The sequence below is a fragment of the Phyllobates terribilis genome, unplaced genomic scaffold, assembly GCF_046119375.1.
Source record: "Phyllobates terribilis strain yellow unplaced genomic scaffold, ASM4611937v1 Scaffold_14__1_contigs__length_39327217, whole genome shotgun sequence".
NCBI classification, from domain to species: domain Eukaryota; kingdom Metazoa; phylum Chordata; class Amphibia; order Anura; family Dendrobatidae; genus Phyllobates; species Phyllobates terribilis.
In genome coordinates, this window is record NW_027362774.1 from 7135112 (window position 1) to 7158470 (window position 23359).

Sequence of the window (23359 nt, forward strand, 5' to 3'; positions counted from 1 at the left end):
ACTCTGACCTGCGCACACGCAATCTGCTCACACTGACCTGTGCACACGCCGTCCGTTCACACTGACCTGCGCACACGCCATCCGCTCACACTGAACTGTGCACTCGCCGTCCGCTCACACTGACCTGTGCACACGCCGTCCGCTCATACTGATCTGTGCACACGCAATCTGCTCACACTGACCTGTGCACACACCATCCTCTCACACTGACCTGTGCACACGCCGTCCGCTCACACTGACCTGTGCACACACCATCCTCTCACACTGACCTGTGCACACACCATCCTCTCACACTGACCTGTGCATACACCATCCTCTCACACTGACCTGTGCACACGCCGTCCGCTCATACTGATCTGTGCACACGCCGTCCGCTCACACTGACCTGTGCACACACCGTCCGCTCACACTGACCTGTGCACACACCGTCCGCTCATACTGATCTGTGCACACGCCGTCCGCTCACACTGACCTGTGCACACACCGTCCGCTCACACTGACCTGTGCACACACCATCCGCTCACACTGACCTGTGCACACACCATCCTCTCACACTGACCTGTGCACACACCATCCTCTCACACTGACCTGTGCACACGCCGTCCGCTCACACTGACCTGTGCACACACTATCCGCTCACACTGACCTGTGCACACACCATCCTCTCACACTGATCTGTGCACACACCGTCCGCTCACACTGACCTGCGCACACACCGTCCGCTCACACTGACCTGCGCACACACCATCCTCTCACACTGATCTGTGCACACACCGTCCGCTCACACTGACCTGTGCACACACCGTCCGCTCACACTGACCTGTGCACACACCGTCCGCTCACACTGACCTGTGCTTCTTTTTAATGTCGGCCAAGATCTGGATGTGTTCGGCACCGATCACCTTGCGATACCGCAGCAGATCTCCGGCGCAGGCGTTCACCAAGCCTTCATCAGCAACATGAGAGAAGACAAAGCCCTCGGCTCGGATGAAGTCCAGTCCTGCACAACAGCAAAGATCAGGGGTCCTGCTGAGAGTCATGTCTTTGGGCGGGTTAATCTGGGTTACAGCCTATGTTTGCCAGTGAGGACACTGGGAAAGCTGGGTTAAAACTAACAGCTACTATTTCAAGCCACAGAGTGGATGATACCCAGCTTTCCGTGGCTCCTGAATGCACACAATAGACATCACTATGGCATCCAGGGATGGGGATACCTGTCTCACTGATGTTTACCTGCCGCCAGTGCAACCGCCAGAGCCTGCTGATTGCCGCAAGCGAGAACCTGAACACCGAGAGGGAGGTGAGGACATGTCTGCCTGACAGCGGCACAGACAGCGGCCATGGATGCTGTAACCTCTGGTCCAATATGAAGGCTGTACGGGACGTCATTCATGTTTTCCACTATCAGACCATCCTAACAAGAGAAAAATCAGCGGCCGCTCAAACAATCCAAAGTGCAGGTCACTCTCCAATGTCACAGTCCCTGCACCGAGGATCAACAAACAGATAAAGGCAAAGCAAAAGGGAAAGCCAGCAAAGAAGCAAAGGGGTGATGTCTACTGCTTAGCATTAGCATTGCTGCTGGGATGGAGCTCTATTGTTCTGCAGAGATACATGATACAATCCTGTCTGCAGCCACCACTAGGGGGAGCTCCCAGTATACAGAGGTACATGATAAGATTCTGTCTGCAGCCACCACCAGGGGGAGCTCCGTGTATACAGAGATACATGATAAGATCCTGTCTGCAGAAACCACTAGGGGGAGCTCCCTGTATACAGAGATACCTGATAAGATCCTGTCTGCAGACACCACTAGCGGGGATCACTGTATACACAGATACATGATAAGATTCTGTCTGCAGCCACCACTAGGGGGAGCTCCCTGTATACAGAGATACATGATAAGATTCTGTCTGCAGTCACCACTAGGGGGAGCTCCGTATATACAGAGATACATGATAAGATTCTGACTGCAGCCACCACTAGGGGGAGCTCCCTATATACAGAGATACATGATAAGATCCTGTCTGCAGCCACCACTAGGGGAGCTCCGTGTATACAGAGATACATGATAAGATCCTGTCTGCAGAAACCACTAGGGGGAGTTCCCTGTATACAGAGATACATGATAATATTCTGTCTGTAGCCACCACTAGGGGGAGCTCCCTGTATAGAGATACATGATAAGATTCTGACTGCAGCCACCACTAGGGGGAGCTCCCTGTATACAGAGATAAATGATAAGATACTGTCTGCAGTCACCACTAGGGGGAGCTCCCTGTATACAGAGATAAATGATAAGATACTGTCTGCAGTCACCACTAGGGGAGCTCCCTGTATACAGAGATACATGATAAGATCCTGTCTGCAGTCACCACTAGGGGGAGCTCCCTGTATACAGAGATACATGATAAGATCCTGTCTGCAGAGATACAAGATAACTAAGTGTTGAGCTCACAGACAGATACATTGTAGCAGACTGAGAAGTGTCATTGTCTCCATTAAATGAAAACAAGCAGACATCCTATATGATTGTACAGTGAATGAGCTTTATATTAACTAAACAGAAAAAAAAACTTTGAAGAATATTTACTGAAGGAGAGAATGAGAGGAATGAGGTTGTTAATGAACCGGGGAAGGTGTCCATACCAGTCTCCCAATGTGCAGTTGAGGACAGAGGGGACTGTAAACATGTCACCTGTGATCGCATATGAATAACAAAAGACAAGGCAGCTCTTACAATCCCAGCCTTCCTGTAGATCTCAGCTTCTTCACACGCCTCCTCCAGAATTTGCCCCACAGGTAATGTACAGCTAGGTGTACCTATTCATCCAGAACAAAAGAAAAGTTAGCATAAGAAAGAATCAAAAATTAGCATCACAGCCCCCAGCCTGGACACCCACCTGGTAAAGCTTTCACATGCACCATGCCTATGACAATGGACCTCAACCTTCCAAAGAGTTGCAAAAACTTCATTGTCTAAAATAAATAAGTAAAAAAATATATTGATATTGGTGTTTACACACAAAAACTTTAATTAATCCATTCATTGGACTCAGATTCCAAAACAGAAGCAGATACCTGCTTGGCAGCCCACAATCTCTAGGGAATTAGGAAATAGTGGGGGAATGGTCACTGCAGCAGGGGCTTCAAAAAGGGGGAAATGATCCAATATCAGAAGGTATGGGGAGGCATGAATGGACCCCTATATTTTGATATGGGCTCCACTTCCTTCAAGTATACCCCCAGAGAATAAAGGAAGGGAGAGGGGATCACGGTACATTTGTATCCCCTAAAATTCCAGTATCAGGAGGTTACATTGGGTGTTTAGCTTTTTCTGGCTAACAAGGTGACTCTCCTTGGCCCAGAACAGAAATGAAAGGCACATGAATAATTAAGGAATGCCTCGTGTCTGGGGTACAGGAATGACTGCCGTGTCCTAGATATTAAATGTATTATTAGATCTCCTGAGTCAAATCATTCAACTAAATGACTCAGATCTGGTGCAAACTGCTTTTGGAAAAATCCACCCATTAATATCGGGAGGTGTGAACACGTTCCTTACAAGGACCTGACTGAACCCCCCAATCTTGTATACGGGACCCTTTGTCCTTAGTTCCCTGAGAAGATCTGGGGAGAAATTGATGACCGGATAATGGAGGTGATGAAAGTGACCAAAGCTACATGGGGATTGGGGGGACCAGGTACCTCTTTTTCAGGTCAAGACTGATACAGATTCATGTGGGGGAATCTCTAAAAGACCCTGAAAAATATAAGATCGCTGGTCAGATCGGAGAGACGATTTATTTATGGCGGATTATACAGGAGAAAAAGTCCTTCAAAGAATAAAAGCAAAGCAAAGCCCACTCACTACTCTCCAAAAATTATTACCCTATTCCACAGCCTCACGTCAGGTCAGGAGACCCCCGGACAGTCCGTAAATATTTGGAAAGTGTGAAATATCTAAATTTTCTAAGTATATTCCATATAGCAGCAATACAGCTCAGAATTCATGTATCCACATATACACACATATATATATATATATATCTTGGCGTGCTCAGAATGCCATTCTCTTTACTTGTGTATCAGGATAGTCTCAGATTCGTGAGTTTTCTTAATTTTTCAATCTTTGATTTGTAGTCGACCAAATATCACTAAGGTCTCATACTTGTTCATTTTGCTCCCCCTAAAACAGTGCACAAAGTGGAATTTGTGGTATGTGGATTTACCACCATATATGGCCCTGGTAGTATCCATAACCCCCCGGAAATACAGTAAGCCCACATTCAGGATCCATGTCATACAAACCTAATATATTGGGTAAACTGTGCATAATCACAAGACCGTATCTGAGGTCCGAATGAATTCTATACATGTTAGGACTGGAGAAAACTAGAAACGTCCCGGTCATCGAGTCTATGGTTGTGTCCATGCAGCATGTATCAGGCACTGGTTGTATGATTTCAGCCATGTATGTTTGACTCTGGAACGCTGTAGTGTTTCCGGAAAAAAAATCTATGGGACCCCGGTGGCTTCTCCCCATCCATTGCCAGTGACTACAGGTACCCCCCGAAATACGCTGGGATAGTGGGGGTGAGAAGTGGCCGGGGACCCACCTGTCTGACTAGTCTCCAGTGCGGCTTTTAAAGTATATTATTCTCTGAAACACCTCAGCTTTTCAGGGTAGGACATACATGGCTGAAATCATACAGCCAGTGTCTGATACATGTTGCCTGTGGATCATGCAGCATGTATAAGCTGTCAGGTTCACTTTAACAGACACCACTCACAAATAATGGGGCTCACAAAGGAATCTGCCATTTTGAATGAGAAATTAACAATTTTTCCACCAAATGTGACACATTCTTCAGAGGTAAAAACTCATCCTAAGGGAGCAGTCAGACGGCCATATAAATCGGACCAAGATCGGAAAGCAATGCTCGGACTGACCGGCGGTTCTCCTGACCTGAGTGACAGTTGCATAGAAATACAGGAAGCATGCTGGAAGAGCTGCCGGCCAGTCCGAGCATTGCGTTCCGATCTTGATTGCTAACCACAATGCACGGACTGGCTGTGGGTTTCCTGACCGGAGCATGACAGCCTCATACAAATATATGAAGCAGTCACACTCGGGTCAGGAGACCTGCGACCGGTCTGTGCATTGCGGTCTGGGCTCAGACTGTGTTACACGGATGTCTGCAGGATCCCTAAGGCCTTTTTCAGACGAGCATGTGAAAAATCATCATCCGTGTGACATCAACACGTCATGTACACGGTTAAATAGAGTTTCCTGGGTTAATAATTGTGATAATTGTAGTCTATACATAGAAATCAGATGCTACATGGAAGGTTTATATGGGATCCGATATTTTAAACATCCAATATATATATAGAATAGAGTGAAAAGAACCTGTCGTCTGAACAGCCCTATTGAATTACATTGGTCAGCGTTCTGGCGATTCTTACTCCGTATAATACACTAATGTGAACGAGCACTAAGTTCCAGCTGCCATTTCATCTTTTAGTTTGCTGCAGATTCTGCCAACACCAGATTTACCCTAATCTATGGGTCTACACTACTCCTACAGAAGCTGATTTCATCCACATTTTCTTTCATTTTTCAGACCCATGAATCTGTAATGTGGAAACCTGGAAATGTGATCAGAGCTGTAAGAAAATATAAATCTCAAGAAGTGAAATGAAAGGGGCCAGAAGTCCTGAATGTGACGTAGGAGGAAGGAGAAGATTGTATCAGAGGAAGTTACAATGTATCAACTTATAGAACGCGGTGACGTCATCGCACACTGCTACATTGTACACAGCGATAAAATGTCACCCCCTCACCCCAATATTCCGCGACCCCCGACTCCTCTGTGTTTACATCCAGCATCCCACGTGTTCTGCCCACTTCCAGGTTCCTGTCCCGCCTCCCCACTCCACGCCCTGGGCGCCAGTCCCTCCCTGCGATCCCCGGTCCCGGCTGCCAGTGGTTATAACGGGGGGCTGCGGGGGAGGCCGGGGATTGCCAGAAAAAGTGCAGGAAGAGACCCCCCGAAAAGCCGATAACGCTTGGTGGGCGTCCCAAGGACCGGTGCCCCCCCCCACCTTGTAGTTTTAGCTCCACTTCTGCTGAGCCCCCCTAATCTTTGACTTTTGTCTGAGGTTTTGGCTGCTTTACCTGCACCTTAGGGGGGCTCCTACCTGCCCCCCAGCTTCTATTAGGAGTACCCCATTACCTCCTGGTCTGGAGCAAACATGCAGCTCTGTAGTCATACTCCATGAGACCCCCTGGTGACTGATCCCCCTATTTATATGGTGCCCCCCCACTTTTCTGCTCCTTTGTACTTTAGTCTCACATATATAGATCCATTTGTTTCTAGTAATTCAGACTTTTTAGTAACTTTGTACTCAATCCACCCTATCCCCCAATTACCAAAGTAAATAACCGGCCCCCTTGCTCTGCATCCTGCACCCCAACATCTCTGGTAAGTTCTTGGTGACGGTTTCATCCTGGCTTTTTCACTTTTAGCCTAGGGGTTCCACATGGCAGGAGTAGAGTTTAGGGGGGTGCTAGGTGGGCCCATGGAGGTCTCCTGTAAAGAACTGCAGGTATGAGGGGGATACCCTTTGCATGGGGGTGCTGGTACATTTTTAAAGGGGTACATATATCCAGCCTGTTTGCTATGCAGGAGGCGTTGTAGGCCTCATCAGGCTTTAAATGGTTAATGTTAGGGCTACCCCCATAGGTAGGTTCCAATCTATTGGTAATTGGGACTGGTGGAGGGCAAATTGTGCAAATGAGAGGGTGGGGGGTGTAAAGCACGCCCTCCCCCATCCTCCCCTCATGTATAAAATTTGCAGCCATGTTCCCAGCTTGGCTCACTTTTTGGGGGCTATGTAAGGGGTCAGTTCTTTGGATCAGGTCTCTGGTAAAGGCATGGTCCTGGGATCCAGCTCCACAGCCCAGACAACTTCTGCACTTTATCCTTTTTAACCAGCACCTTAAAGCTTCAGAGAGGACTGAGAATCCATCTACTGCCTAAATGTAAGCTTCTCTCCCTGCTTTTCTTAATTTCAGTTACAAATCCTCCAAATTCCACCTCTGGGACTCTGAGATGCCGAAGATGAGGTAGGCTAAAAGCACACCATCCCTGGTGCTCAGTGGCATCCATGGCACCAGTCCTGCACCCATCCCCCTTCCTCCTTCTGTGCCATCTGTCCCAGCAATGGTCTTTATTTATTTATTTATTTATTTATTTATTTCATATTAATTTCAGTAAATGCACAAAAGAGAATCCTACAAAGGAGGAAAGGACAACACAACACTCCAGGAAGAGAAAGGCAGATGTGGCCATTGTAAGTACATACAAAGAGCCATGTGTGGTGTATGGGGGACTGCTGCTTACTACTTACTTTCTGCTTACATCTTATCATTGCTTTCTGTGCAGTTTCTGCAAGATCCAGGTGAACATTTAGAAATGGAGCTGATGGAAATGAACAAGAAGAAGCAGTCTGAGGAGCAGGTAACTGGCTGATGCTTTGTAGCAGTTTCTATAGATTTGTTTGTAAATAGAACGTTTGTTTGTTTTCTGCTGTGGATACATTGTATGTAAATGGATCTGCCCAGAACCTGATAGATTGCACTGATTACTTGCTTCATTCCCCCTCCAAAAAAGACCCAACCCTGCATATTGCTAACACTGTTAGATATTCTGTTACTTATGCCCATACTAGGTTTTTCTAAACTTTATCATGCATATGGTATGAAATTGTTTGTAAGGGCTTATAGTGTAAATTAATTTGCCCTGGTAATGGCAGCACAAATAGGACCTGTGGCTTTAAAGCAAAGAAGTGAGCATCCATGTTACATTGTGATTTTTGTCCTGACTGGTAACATACACAGAACACTTGTGGCCAATGTCTGGATACATTAGTGTCTCATTATACATGTTTTTAGTAAATTCTGTCCTGTTTGTGTGTGTGTATGTAGTGCTAGGATTTAGCCACTGTGCTGCTCCATAATAATCAGAGGCCAAAGGATTGCCCCCCATCCCCGACTCCTTGCTTGTGAATGGAGGGGCTCACACATTACCTGGCATATACTTTTGCCAAGTGCATAGGCACAGTATGTACTTAGCGCTTGAACTATCATTTAGGCTATTCCTATAATTAATAATATTCTATAAATTACTATTACATAAAAATGTATATAATTTGCGACAATAAAATTTTAGGTAATATAATGAAATGGTATATAATAATTTTATATAATGCTACTATATAAAATATAAATAAAAATATATATTTTATTTAGTAGCCTTATATAAAATATTAGTATTTATAAATAAAAAATATATATATTTTTTTATTACTCCGCGACCTAATTAAATCCATTTTTTTTACTCGGCAACTCCTCTTCTTGTGATAATTGGGGTTCCCAGTCATGGTGCCTCCAGAGATTACTTGTAGACCTCTCCTGTATTTGGGTAAATTGTTTCTCTGCCATAGGTGCTAATTAAGTTTCAGTAAATTGGATTAAACTACATCCCAAATGGCTGCCAGGAAGTTCAGGTGTTTATCCTGACACTACATTACTGGGGTCTCCACTGCAGACATTGAGCTATAGCTCCAACCCTGTAACTATATGGATCACAGAATCCTCTCTAGCTCCATCTATAAATCCTGCGGTCTGCGTCTGATCCAGGTGTAGGCTCCTTACAGGGTGAGATGCTCTGCACATGCAGCTTGGGAAACCATGGGAGTTGTAGTCCAGTGACCTCCTCATAGATTGGAACAATCGGGGTCTGTGCCATGTTGACCATTGTGCCATTACAACAATTTGACCTGATCTCTTAGAGATCAGACAACAAGGGGTTAATAAAGCAGAAATAATAGATTTTCTCATTTTAGGTTGATCGGCAGTTTAACTTATGGCAAAGCGACTACCAGTTCATCCCCAGACCCGAGAGTGCATCATGGGCTCCGTACGTTATTCCTGAACCCGAATACGCCAGCCTGCAGTTCCGATGGTCTTCATTCTCTCCTCTTCCGCCCCTCAGGTAATTCAGCTATTATAGTGGATTGTATCGGGGGGCCGTAGCCCTAACTGTGCTGAGACTGCAGCCTCCTTCTTCTGTTTGGACACATCAGTGAGGTTTCCGCCTTTATGTTGTAGAGATGAAGGCACTCTATTGCTCTCTGGTTTCAGCTGTATCAGGTTGAGGACAGGATGACTGTATTATCCTACAATGGGATATTGGACATATCCCTGCCCCCACAATCCATAGGTGTGACCCCTGCACTATTATCAGCTTTTATGATTAATATCTGACCATTTTTACTTTGGAGAAATGAAAGTTAACTCTGAGCAGTCACCAAGGGAAATAAAATATTTAAGACGGAGGCAGCTTTAGAGAATTAGAGCGCCGCACTTTCCAGCAAATCCTGCGAGTGTTCCCTCTGATCCCTTTCCTGATCTTCAGTCCTATAAATAGATCAATATTATTTATTAGTAATTTTTATGTAGTATTTTTAGATATTATATTAGTATTTTATTTTTGTATACATTAGTATTTTATATATTGTAGTATTTATAGGTATTAGTATTTTATATATTGTAGTATTTATAGGTATTAGTATTTTATATATTCATATTTGTATATATTAATGTTTTTATATATTGTAATTTATTGGTATTTGTATTTTGTTAGTATTTTTAGTTAGTATTTTATTGATTACTATTGGTATTTGTATATATTAATATTTTTATATATATTTTTTTTTAAAAAAATTTTTTTTTATAAAGCTGGGCTAACCCGGATGATGTGTGGAAGAACATGCTCCACAAAGATGCCATGTACGTAAGGGACAAGAATGTCTTTCAAAGGCATCCGGAGATGCAGGAGAGTATGCGGACCGTACTGCTGGACTGGCTCATGGAGGTGAGTGTCTGCTGCAATGTGACCTAAAATGCTGCAGCCCCTTCAGGTTGTGTTTTTTGTTCACAGTTGTCTTCCCCATAAAATCTTTGTGCTGCAATACTCTGGTTATGACATTATTTTATATTTGGCCGCCCTCTTCCTCCTCCTTTCTTCCCTTCCCTTCTCTTTTCTTTTTTCCTTTCCTTCCTCTCGTGCCGTCTTATTACCTGATGCCTCGTCCTCCCGTGCCGTCTTGTTACCCGATCCCTTGTCCTCTTCCTCCCGTGCCGTCTTGTTACCCGATGCCTCGGCCCTCGTCCTCCCGTGCCGTCTTGTTACCCCGATGCCTCGGCCCTCGTCCTCCCGTGCCGTCTTGTTACCCGATCCCTTGTCCTCTTCCTCCCGTGCCGTCTTGTTACCCCGATGCCTCGGCCCTCGTCCTCCCGTGCCGTCTTGTTACCCCGATGCCTCGGCCCTCGTCCTCCCGTGCCGTCTTGTTACCCCCGATGCCTCGGCCCTCGTCCTCCCGTGCCGTCTTGTTACCCCGATGCCTCGGCCCTCGTCCTCCCGTGCCGTCTTGTTACCCCGATGCCTCGGCCCTCGTCCTCCCGTGCCGTCTTGTTACCCCCGATGCCTCGGCCCTCGTCCTCCCGTGCCGTCTTGTTACCCCCGATGCCTCGGCCCTCGTCCTCCCGTGCCGTCTTGTTACCCGATCCCTCTTCGTTCTCAGGTTTCCGAGCTCCACAAGCTGCACAGAGAGACTTACTACCTGGCACAAGATTTCCTCGACCGGTTTCTGGCGACACAAGAGAACGTGATGAAATCCAAGCTGCAGCTCGTCGGCGTCACCTGCTTATTCATCGCTGCCAAGATGGAGGTGGGTGACTCTTCTCATCTCCCTCTTTAGGGGTCCAGGCTCTTTTTTGATCTTCATTGGAGAAGTCCCTCTACCCTGCAATGTGCCCACCCGATGGCGCTGGTTGGCGTTATCTAAAATCACATTGCAGATTTCATTTTCTCTCAGCAAACCAGTAATTCAGTCTGAATTGTTGTGTTTTAGGAAATCTACCCTCCCAAGCTCCATGAGTTTTCCTACTATGCAGATGGCTCCTGCACCGAGGATGAGATGCTGAACATGGAGCTGATAATCATGAAGGTATGGTTGGGGTCTGGCGAAGGTGGGGGATGGGTCCTGACCTGATTGTACCAGCTCTTCAGTTTATTAACTTGTGACTGGCCCTTTAAGTGATGGGTTAACTCTTTGCTCTCCTCAGGCACTTAATTGGTGTTTGACGCCGATCACTGTGGTCTCTTGGTTGAACATTTACTTACAAGTGGCGTACAGTAAAGAACTGCAGCACTTTCTCCTCCCCCAGTATCCCCAAAAGTCATACTTACAGATAATGGAGGTAAGGTGGGCTCCTGTGTGATCTAGGGGGTCTTTAGTGTTCGGCCGTCAGATAACTGTCCTGTCGTCTTCTTCCAGCTACTAGATTTATGCACCCTGGACGTCCGGAGTCTAGAATACTCGTACCGCGTCCTGACCGCAGCTGCCCTCTATCACTGCACCGATCCCGAGTATTTGCAGGAGATGACGGGTATGTCCTGGGGGTGGGGGGCAGTTATATCCTGGGGGTGGGGGACATATACAACCTTTCCTGCCCAGCTCTATATTGTGCCATGTTGGATATTTTTCTCAAAACTTCCAAGACTTCTGACAGCAAATGGAAACTTTACAGCTGCAAGAGCAGAACTCCTCATGTCCGCCAGACTGATACATTGTATCTATTGGAGCAGCTGCTGGTAAATGTTATTACATCTGTAAATGTATCAATGTCCCATGCACTGACGAAGCAGGTGCAGATGGGTCAATGGGCTGATGTTGGGGGGGGGGGGGGGGGTTTGCTTTAGTCTTCACACCCTTCACCTTTTTGGTTTAATTCCAGGCTTTCAATGGACGGATATTCACAGCTGCATCGACTTCTTGTTACCGTTTGCGTTGGCGTTAACGGACACTGGGAGATCCGTAAAATTAGAGTATTTCGCAGGGGTGGACATAGCGGAGATGCACACCATCCAGACGTACCGGGAGCGCGCGGATTTGCTGGTGAGTAGCTTCTGTATGAACCTGGACTATAGCTGGAGAGCGCAGCACGGGCCGACCGCTCGGCTACTGGGGGCTGCATCGCACCCCCTATATGTGGTCTGCAGACACTTGTGCATTATGATTGCGATGGATGGTTGGGTTTTGTCTTCTGTGATAACTAATCTGTAGACTATAAAAGGGGGTGGGGGGGAGTGACTAATGGCTCCTGTAATGGGCTTGTTACATTGATGTTTCTGGTTCTATATACTCTCTCCTGGGTATTGGGTGGGTGGGTACTGGGATGGATGGATTGGTGGCTGACTACTGGGGAGGATGGATGGATGGGTGGGTGCTGTGTATGCTTGGATGGATACACTTCCTCTGCGCCTCCCCTAACCTTATTGGCGCTCCTCTTGGGCTGTTCCTTGACTTGCCCTCCCCCCAGCCTTTCTCTAGTCCTGTCCGTTTTTTTTTTTTTTTTTCCTGTGTTTTTTTTATATTTTTATTTCTATTTTATTTAAGGAAAACGCTCGAACTATAAAGAGAATGATGGAGGAAATGGAAACTAAAAGAAAGATGGAAATGCAAAGAGTGGCCGAAGACCACAACGACCGCGTCCTGACGCCCCCCCTGACCGTCAAGAAACCATTGACCGACTAGTCTGATGGACCCCTGCGCGCTGAGCTGGACTATACCAGGCAGGGGCCGCTGATGAATTGGACCCGTGACCTGCTGGTATCTTACAGGCTTTTTATGAACTTCCTCGGGGGCGCTGTCACCATGGATTGCTACTTTTGCATTTTATTTTTAAACAAACTGCTGGAACCAAACCCGTCGCCCCCCGCCCGTGCCCCCCGGTGTTTTTATTTTTGCTGCTATGAAAAATGCTGCTGGATGCAAAGGAAAGTGACGAGTGGGGGAGGGGCGACTACTCGGGGAATCCTGTTGGGAGTCGGGGTTACTCTTCAGTGTGCAATCTCTCCTGTCATCTATTTTCCAATCTGTAACCTTTTTTTTTATTAACATTTTAGAGATGCTGCTATATCTTTTAAAATAAAATGCCATCCGGACGATGGTGAGGTTTTAAAATATAATTTTTAGGCTGTGTAGTATTTATTCACTGCAAAACCTGCTCAAATTTGTCACAGGATCAGTAATGTAATGTATGTACAGAGTGACTGCACCAGCAGAATAGTGAGTGCAGCTCTGGAGTATAATACAGGATGTAACTCAGGATCAGTAATGTAATGTATGTACACAGTGACTGCACCAGCAGAATAGTGAGTGCAGCTCTGGGGTATAATACAGGATGTATCTCAGGATCAGTAATATAATGTATGTACAGAGTGACTGCACCAGCAGAATAGTGAGTGCAGCTCTGGGGTATAATACAGGATGTAACTCAGGATCAGTAATGTAATGTATGTACACAGTGACTGCACCAGCAGAATAGTGAGCACAGCTCTGGAGTATAATACAGGATGTAACTCAGGATCAGTAATATAATGTATGTACACAGTGACTGCACCAGCAGAATAGTGAGTGCAGCTCTGGAGTATAATACAGGAGGTAACTCAGGATCAGTAATGTAATGTATGTACACAGTGACTGCACCAGCAGAATAGTGAGTGCAGCTCTGGAGTATAATACAGGATGTAACTCAGGATCAGTAATGTATGTACACAGTGACTGCACCAGCAGAATAGTGAGTGCAGCTCTGGGGTATAATACAGGATGTAACTCGGGATCAGTAATGTAATGTATGTACACAGTGACTGCACCAGCAGAATAGTGAGTGCAGCTCAGGAGTATAATACAGGACGTAACTCAGGATCAGTAATGTAATGTATGTACATAGTGACTGCACCAGCAGAATAGTGAGTGCAGCTCTGGAGTATAATACAGGATGTAACTCAGGATCAGTAATGTAATGTATGTACACAGTGACTGCACCAGCAGAATAGTGAGTGCAGCTCTGGAGTATAATACAGGAGGTAACTCAGGATCAGTACAGGATCAGTAATGTAATGTATGTACACAGTGACTGCACCAGCAGAATAGTGAGTGCAGCTCAGGAGTATAATACAGGATGTAACTCAGGATCAGTAATGTAATGTATGTACACAGTGACTGCACCAGCAGAATAGAGAGTGCAGCTCTGGGGTATAATGCAGGAGGTAACTCCGGATCAGTAATGTATGTACATTAAGGCTGTGTGCCCACGATGCGGATTTAATGAGTTTCCGTGGCAAAAACGCATTAAAAAAACTTGGTATAAGGTCTGCCATGTTCCCCAATGATAATCCGCATCTGCTGTGCACATGCTGCAGAAATTTCCGCTGCGGATTATCATTGCAGAAAAATCCACAGCACTAACAATTATTTCACGAAATCGCGGCAAAACTGTAGCCATTGACTTGCATTGAATTGCTTAATATCCGCATGACTACATGTGGATATTATGCAGTTCAATGTGCAGATGGTACCCGGGTCTGGAGAAGAGGAGACTCAACCAGACCTGGGTACCATAGAACCTGTAATAAAAAAAAAAAAAAAAAAAAATTAAAAAAAAACATATACTTACCTTCTGATGGCCCCTGCTCCCGGCAGTGCTGCTGGCTCTTCGGCTGTTCGCAGTGGTGTGAAAGGACCTTCCATGACGTCATTTAGTCATGTGACAGGTCACGCGTCGGCGGTCGCATGACCTGTCACATGACTAAATGACGTCATGGAAGGTCCTTTTACTCCACCGCGAGCAGCCGAAGACACCGGAGAAGGAGACCGGGGGCCATCGGAAGGTGAGTATAATGTATATTTTTATTTTTCAACTTTTTTTTTTACTATTGATGCTGCATTTGCAGCATCGTAACTTGGTCACACAACATAAATCCATGCCGGTTGCTGGTTGCATGGATTTATATAGTGTAACCAAGTTGTCAAGCACTTTCCAAGTGATGCTAAAATCGCTTGTCAACCCGCATGTGGAAATGCATGTGAAGAACGCTTCTACCTGGCAGGAAAAAACGCATGTGCAATCCGCATGTGTTTTTTCTGCCAGGAAGATGCAGAAACGCGCCGCAGCACTTCTGAATCGTGGGCACATAGCCTAAACGTCTCTTGTGGGGGGGCTCTACTGAAAAGTTTGTGCATTACTGATACACCCTTCGCTCTCCGCCTTTCGATTGTCTTAGAAGATTTTATCTTCTGCGGAGGTAATTAACCACCAGAAATGCGCGTTCTTCATACAAGCTGATTAGTTTTGTAGGTGAGAAACCTCATTAACCTTTTAGTCCGGGATGTGACAATATGCAGATTCATGTGGTGACCTGTGAAATTAAGAAACCGCTTAATTATCAAGAGTGATGTGCGGAGATGGCGGCGGTACGTATGATGGGAAACATGGATGTGGGGGGGACGCAATAGTGATGTGACGACGCGGCAAATCTGTCTTCTGCACCCGTCAGATGTGTCTAAAAACAAGGGGCAATTACAAATCATATTGAAACAATCTATTAACACAACTGATACTTTGTAACAAAGCACAAGAAGCCGCAGCAGCTCCAGCTCCTCTACAGCCGTTACCCCCTTTTTTTTTTTTTTTTTTTTTGTTATTTACATTATGGCGTTTATCTCCGTTGCTGATACAAAGTTCCAAATCCCCTACAGAGACAACGAAAATGATAAAATGCTCTCTGCCTCCAGTCACCACTAGAGGGAGCGGTAGAGCTGACGCAATACTGTTTTACTATGGGGACCAGTGGGCCGTACAGTGTTGCATCTTAATGCCCAGTGGATGAAAGCCCACTATAGCACTGCACATCCTGATGAATGAAATTCCAGAACTGCAGTGAATACTGACGCATGAGAATCAGGAAGATGCTTAGAGCACTCAGATTACATGTTGAGGGGACAAGGAAGACAAGTGCAGACGCGGCTGCTCTTGGTTTGTATTTGAATGTAGGAGCGGCCACAATTACTCCGGAACGTTGTTTCCTGGGAGATGGCGCCATTATTAGAGCATCTGTCGTGTCGTTCTACAATGGGCACTGAGCGCCGGCCGTGCAGCAGGTGTGCCATCACCTTCAGAGCAGCGCTCACAATGCTGCTGCCCGCTAATCAGTGCCGGCCAGAAGTATGCAGCCAAGAGGAAAGCCGAGCCGGAATGCCCGTAACACAGGCTTCTTCTGTCACTGGGAAAGCTGGGTGTCCACGAACAGAGTGCCATTACCACCGTCACTCAGCTTTCCCAGGACCCTGACAGCCACATCTGCCTTTTCTGCAGTAATTCCTTCCTCACCGTGATGACGGTCAGCCTGGCTGTCACCCGGCTTTCCCAGCAGCAGATACTAGATGAATGGAGGCTCATGTTACTGTCCCCCTGCTCTTCATGAGTCCACAGTGAAACACGTCCTCCTGCCTGCTGATGGCCTCCTGCCTACTGATGCCCTCCTGCCTACTGATGGCCTCCTATTTACTGATGTCTTCCTGCCTACTGATGGCCTCCTATTTACTAATGTCCTCCTGCCTACTGATGCCCTCCTGCCTACTGATGGCCTCCTATTTACTAATGTCCTCCTGCCTACTGATGGCCTCCTATTTACTGATGCCCTCCTGCCTACTGATGGCCTCCTATTTACTAATGTCCTCCTGCCTACTGATGCCCTCCTGCCTACTGATGGCCTCCTATTTACTAATGTCCTCCTGCCTACTGATGGCCTCCTATTTACTGGTGCCCTCCTGCCTACTGATGGCCTCCTATTTACTAATGTCCTCCTGCCTACTGATGGCCTCCTATTTACTGGTGGCCTCCTGCCTACTGGTGTCCTCCTGCCTACTGATGGCCTCCTGATGCCCTCCTTTTTTCTGATGGTCTGCTAATTACTAATGCCCTCCTGCCTACTGATGGCCTCCTATTTACTGGTGTCCTCCTGCCTACTGGTGGCCTCCTGCCTACTGATATCCTCCTATTTTCTGATGTACTCCTGCCTACTGATGGCCTCCTATTTACTAATGTCCTCCTGCCTACTGATGCCCTCCTGCCTACTGATGGCCTCCTATTTACTAATGTCCTCCTGCCTACTGATGGCCTCCTATTTACTGGTGCCCTCCTGCCTACTGATGGCCTCCTATTTACTAATGTCCTCCTGCCTACTGATGGCCTCCTATTTACTGGTGGCCTCCTGCCTACTGGTGTCCTCCTGCCTACTGATGGCCTCCTGATGCCCTCCTTTTTTCTGATGGTCTGCTAATTACTAATGCCCTCCTGCCTACTGATGGCCTCCTATTTACTGGTGTCCTCCTGCCTACTGGTGGCCTCCTGCCTACTGATATCCTCCTATTTTCTGATGTACTCCTGCCTACTGATGCCCTCATATTTACTGATGTCCTCCTGTCTACTGTTGGCCTCCTGATGTCCTCCTATTTATTGATGGCCTCCTGATGTCCTCCTATTTACTTATGGCCTCCTGCCTACTGATGGCCTCCTATTTATTGATGCCCTCATGCCTACTGTTGTCCTCCTATTTACTGATGTCCTGCTGCCTACTGATGGCCTCCAATTTACTAATGTCCTCCTGCCTGCTGATGCCCTCCTGCCTAGTCGTGGCCTCCTATTTACTGATGCCCTCCTGCCTACTGATGTCCTCTTATTTACTGATGGCCTCCAGCCTACTAATGCCCTCCTGCCTACTGATGGCCTCCTGCCTACTGATGCCCTCCTATTTACTAATGTCCTCCTGCCTACTGATGCCCTCCTATTTACTGATGGTCTACTGCCTACTGATGTCCGTCTATTTACTGATGGTCTCCTGCCTACTGATGTCCGCCTATTTACTGATGGTCTCCTGCCTACTGTTGTCCTCCTATTTACTGTACTGATGCCCTCCTGCCTACTGATGGCCTCCTATTTACTGGTGCCCTCCTGCCTACTGATGGCCTCCTATTTACTAATGTCCTCCTGCCTACTGATGGCTTCCTATTTACTGGTGCCCTCCTGCCTACTGATGGCCTCCTATTTACTAATGTCCTCCTGCCTACTGATGGCCTCCTATTTACTGGTGGCCTCCTGCCTACTGATGTCCTCCTGCCTACTGGTGTCGTCCTGCCTACTGATGGCCTCCTGCCTACTGATGTCCTCCAGCCTACTGGTGTCCTCCTGCCTACTGATGGCCTCCTGCCTACTGATGGCCTCCTATTTACTGATGGTCTGCTATTTACTAATGCCCTCCTGCCTACTGATAGCCTCCTATTTACTGGTGTCCTCCTGCCTACTGGTGGCCTCCTGCCTACTGATATCCTCCTATTTTCTGATGTACTCCTGACTACTGATGGCTTCCTGCCTACTGATGCCCTCCTGCCTACTGATGCCCTCATATTTACTGATGTCCTCCTGTCTACTGTTGGCCTCCTGCCTACTGATGTCCTCCTATTTATTGATGGTCTCCTGATGTCCTCCTATTTACTTATGGCCTCCTGCCTACTGATGGCCTCCTATTTATTGATGCCCTCATGCCTACTGTTGTCCTCCTATTTACTGATGCCCTGCTGCCTACTGATGGCCTCCTATTTACTGATGTCTTCCTGCCTACTGATGCCCTCCTATTTACTGATGTCCTCCTGCCTACTGATGGCCTCCTATTTACTGATGTCCTCCTGCCTACTGAAGTCTTCCTATTTACTGATGTCCTCCTATTTATTGATGGCCTCCTGATGTCCTCCTATTTACTTATGGCCTCCTGCCTACTGATGTCCTCCTGCCTACTGATGGCCTCCTATTTACTGATGCGCTCCTGCCTACTGATGGCCTCCAGCCTACTGATGCCCTCCTATTTACTGACGTCCTCCTGCCTACTGATGGCCTCCTATTTACTGATGTCCTCCTGCCTACTGATGTCCTCCTGCCTACTGATGCCCTCCTATTTACTGATGTCCTCCTGCCTACTGAAGTCCTCCTATTTATTGATGCCCTCCTGCCTACTGATGTCCTATTTACTGATGCCACCCTGCCTACTGATGCCCTCCTATTTACTGATGCCCTCCTGCCTACTGATGCCCTCCTATTTTCTGATGGCCTCCTGCCTACTGATGTCCTTCTATTTACTGATGCCCTCCTGCCTACTGATGTCCTCCTATTTACTGATGCCCTCCTGCCTACTGATGTCCTCCTATTTACTGATGGCCTCTTGCCTATTGATGCCCTCCTATTTACTGATGTCCTCCTGCCTACTGATGCCCTCCTATTTATTGATGGCCTCCTGCCTACTGATGTCCTCCTATTTAACTTATGGCCTCCTGCCTACTGATGCCCTCCTGCCTACTGATGCCCCCCTATTTACTGATGTCCTCCTGCCTACTGATGTCCTCCTGCCTACTGGTGGCCTCCTGACGCCCTCCTGCCTACTGATGGCCTCCTATTTACTGATGTCCTCCGGTCTACTGATGCCCTCCTGCCTACTGATGGCCTCCTATTTACTGATGTCCTCCTGCCTACTGATGGCCTCCTATTTACTGATGTCCTCCTGCCTGCTGATGCCCTCCTGGTGGCCTTGTATTTACTGATGTCCTCCTGCCTACTGATGGCCGCCTGCCTACTGAAGTCCTCCTATTTACTGATGGCCTCCAGCCTACTGATGGCCTCCTGATGTCCTCCTATTTACTGATGGCCTCCTATTTATTGATGGCCTCCTGCCTACTGATGTCCTCCTATTTAACTTATGGCCTCCTGCCTACTGATGCCCTCCTGCCTACTGATGCCCCCCTATTTACTGATGTCCTCCTGCCTACTGATGTCCTCCTGCCTACTGGTGGCCTACTGATGTCCTCCTGCCTACTGATGGCCTCCTGCCTACTGATGGCCTCCTATTTACTGATGTCCTCCTGCCTACTGATGGCCTCCTATTTACTGATGTCCTCCTGCCTACTGATGTCCTCCTGCCTACTGATGGCCTCCTATTTACTGATGCCCTCCTGCATACTGATGTCCTCCTATTTACTGATGCCCTCCTGCCTACTGATGTCCTCCTATTTACTGATGGCCTCTTGCCTATTGATGCCCTGCTATTTACTGATGTCCTCCTGCCTACTGATGCCCTCCTATTTAATGATGTCCTCCTATTTACTGATGCCCTCCTGCCTACTGATGGCCTCCTATTTACTGATGTCCTCCTACCTGCTGATGGCCTCTTATTTACTGATGACCTCCTGCCTACTGATGCCCTCCTGCCTACTCATGTCCAACTATTTACTTATGGCCTCCTGCCTACTGATGTCCTCCTATTTATTGATGGCCTCCTGATGTCCTCCTATTTACTTATGGTCTCCTGCCTACTGATGGCCTCCTATTTACTGATGCCCTCCTGCCTACTGATGCCCTCTTGCATACTGATGGCCTCCTATTTACTGATGTCCTCCTGCCTACTGGTGGCCTCCAGCATACTGATGCCCTCCTATTTACTGATGTCCTCCTGCCTACTGATGGCCTCCTACTTACTGATGTCCTCCTGCCTACTGATGCCCTCCTATTTACTGATGTCCTCCTGCAAACTGATGCCCTCCTATTTATTGATGCCCTCCTGCCTACTGATGTCCTCTTATTTATTGATGCCCTCCTATTTACTGATGTCATCCTGCCTACTGATGCCCTCCTATTTACTGATGCCCTCCTGCCTACTGATGCCCTCCTATTTACTGATGCCCTTCTGCCTGATGTCCTCCTATTTACTGATGCCCTCCTGCCTACTGATGTCCTCCTATGTCATGATGCCCTCCTGCCTACTGATGTCCTCCTATTTACTGATGTCCTCCTATTTACTGATGCCCTCCTGCCTACTGATGTACTCCTATTTACTGATGTCCTCCTATTTACTGATGCCCTCCTGCCTACTGATGGCCTCCTATTTACTGATGCCCTACTGCCTACGGATGTCCTCTTATTTACTGATGTCCTCCTGATGGCCTCCTGATGCCCTCCTATTTATTGATGCCCTCATGCCTACTGTTGTCCTCCTATTTACTGATGCCCTGCTGCCTACTGATGGCCTCCTATTTACTGATGTCCTCCTGCCTGCTGATGCCCTCCTGCCTACTAGTGGCCTCTTATTTACTGATGGCCTCCTGCCTACGGATGTCCTCTTATTTACTGATGTCCTCCTGCCTACTGATGCCCTCCTATTTATTGATGCCCTCATGCCTACTGTTGTCCTCCTATTTACTGATGCCCTGCTGCCTACTGATGGCCTCCTATTTACTGATGTCCTCCTGCCTGCTGATGCCCTCCTGCCTTCTGGTGGCCTCTTATTTACTGATGGCCTCCAGCCTACTGATGCCCTCCTGCCTACTGATGGCCTCCTGCCTACTGATGCCCTCCTATTTCCTAATGTCCTCCTGCCTACTGATATTATCCTGCCTACTGATGCCCTCCTATTTACTGATGGTCTCCTGCCTACTGATGTCTGCCTATTTACTGATGGCCTCCTGATGAACTCCTATTTATTAATGGCCTCCTGATGTCCTCCTATTTACTGATGCCCTGCTGCCTACTGATGGCCTCTTATTTACTGATGTCCTCCTGCCTACTGTTGTCCTCCTATTTACTGATGCCCTCCTGCCTACTGATGGCCTCCTATTTACTGATGTCCTCTTGCCTGCTGATGCCCTCCTATTTACTGACGCCCTCCTGCCTACTGATGTCCTCCTATTTACTGAAGTCCTCCTATTTACTAATGCCCTCCTGCCTACTGATGCCCTCCTGCCTACTGATGTCCTCCTATTTACTCATGTCCTCCTATTTACTGATGTCCTACAGAGTCAGCTACAGTTATTAGCCTATGAGGATGTCCAGCAGTGGGGTGAGCTCCACAAGAAGCACCAAGGCCACGTTCACACCACACATTTTTACATCTGTAACTCAGCAGCATTAAGAAATCCAAGACATAGGAGTAATGTTTTAACCCTTTCCCAGTGCTTTCACTTAAAGGGTTTGTCCACTATCTGCACATCCCGCAGAAGCAGCCCCGATCGCCCCCATCCTCTTCCTCCTTCTCTTTTCCTGCACAGACCTGCCACTACTCCCGGATCAGTCACCTCCTGCTCTCCGCAGCTCAACTCACAGCGCTGGAAAAACTTTTCCGCCTCCTGATTGGCTACTAACCTTCCCCAGTCACTTGATTGGCTGCCTGACTTCCGCATTCTGTGATTGACAGCTCCTCCTCCCCCCACCATCCCTCAGCTCAGTTAGACGCATCACCACGTGGTCCGCAGCCACGTGTTTCTGTTTACTCACGTGACCTCGCTGACAGCTGCTGACAGCATGGAGTGATGACATCACTGGAGGAGGTGTGGCTACAGTACTATATATATAAGCCCGGCCTTCCGCTCTGTCTATGGCTGCGGGGGAAGTTCGTGCACTGTGGTCTGGTGAGCGGCTTCTGAGTAAATATTGTGGTTCTTCAACGGCACAACTTTTAGAAGTGGTGTGGGAGGGCAGATTCAAATGTGCAGAATGTCTTCCCTGCTGAGACTTGTGGTGCGCTGTACCTTGCGGTAGTGGGGATGGTTTTATATTTGCTAGTATAGTACATGAAGAAACATGCAGAGCATCGCAGCTATGATAGAAAGGTGTCAGGACACGCAGAGCATCTCAGCTATGATACGAAGGTGTCAGGAGACGCAGAGCATCTCAGCTATGATACGAAGGTGTCAGGAGACGCAGAGCATCGCAGCTATGATACGAAGGTGTCAGGACACGCAGAGCATCGCAGCTGTGATAGAAATATATCAGCACACGCAGAGCATCGCATCTATGATAGAAAGGTGTCAGGAGACGCAGAACATCGCAGCTATGTTAGAAAGGTGTCAGGACACGCAGATCATCGCAGCTATGATAGAACGGTCTCAGCACACGCAGAGCATCGCAGCTATGATAGGAAGGTATCAGCACACGCAGAGCATCGCAGCTATGATAGAAAGGTATCAGCACACGCAGATCATCGCAGCTGTGATAGAAATATATCAGCACACGCAGAGCATCGCAGCTGTGATAGAAAGGTATCAGCACACGCAGAGCATCGCAGCTGTGATAGAAATATATCAGCACACGCAGAGCATCGCAGCTATGATAGGAAGGTGTCAGCACACGCAGAGCATCGCAGCTATGATAGGAAGGTGTCAGCACACGCAGAGCATCGCAGCTATGATAGGAAGGTGTTAGCACACGCAGAGCATCGCAGCTGTGATAGAAATATATCAGCACACGCAGAGCATCACAGCTATGATAGAAAAGTGTCAGGAGACGCAGAGCATCGCAGCTGTGATACGAAGGTGTCAGCACACGCAGAGCATCGCAGCTATGATA

At 47.5% G+C, this 23359-nt stretch overlaps 2 protein-coding genes across 2 annotated transcripts in view; one reads left to right on the forward strand and one right to left on the reverse strand.

Annotated features, from left to right (window-relative positions):
* LOC141175732 (uncharacterized protein F13E9.13, mitochondrial-like) overlaps window positions 1-5991 on the reverse strand; it is a 24059-nt gene extending 18068 nt beyond the window's left edge. Inside the window, exons 1-5 of the mRNA XM_073659652.1 lie at window positions 5848-5991; window positions 2904-2979; window positions 2741-2823; window positions 1234-1414; window positions 850-1000 (exon numbers count right to left, since the gene is read on the reverse strand). Coding sequence (XP_073515753.1) covers window positions 850-1000; window positions 1234-1414; window positions 2741-2823; window positions 2904-2976 — 488 coding nt within the window. The 5' untranslated portion in view covers window positions 2977-2979; window positions 5848-5991. The remainder of the gene's footprint in view (window positions 1-849; window positions 1001-1233; window positions 1415-2740; window positions 2824-2903; window positions 2980-5847) is intronic.
* On the forward strand, window positions 5917-13103 carry CCNE1 (cyclin E1). Its single transcript, XM_073659651.1, has 12 exons — window positions 5917-6488; window positions 7082-7132; window positions 7281-7359; window positions 7452-7526; window positions 8914-9062; window positions 9809-9944; window positions 10654-10800; window positions 10984-11079; window positions 11198-11332; window positions 11410-11521; window positions 11870-12030; window positions 12532-13103. Exons 2-12 carry the CDS (start codon window positions 7119-7121, stop codon window positions 12667-12669), a joined length of 1242 nt encoding a protein of 413 aa, XP_073515752.1. The 5' UTR covers window positions 5917-6488; window positions 7082-7118; the 3' UTR covers window positions 12670-13103.
* The last annotated feature ends 10256 nt before the right edge of the window (window positions 13104-23359 follow it).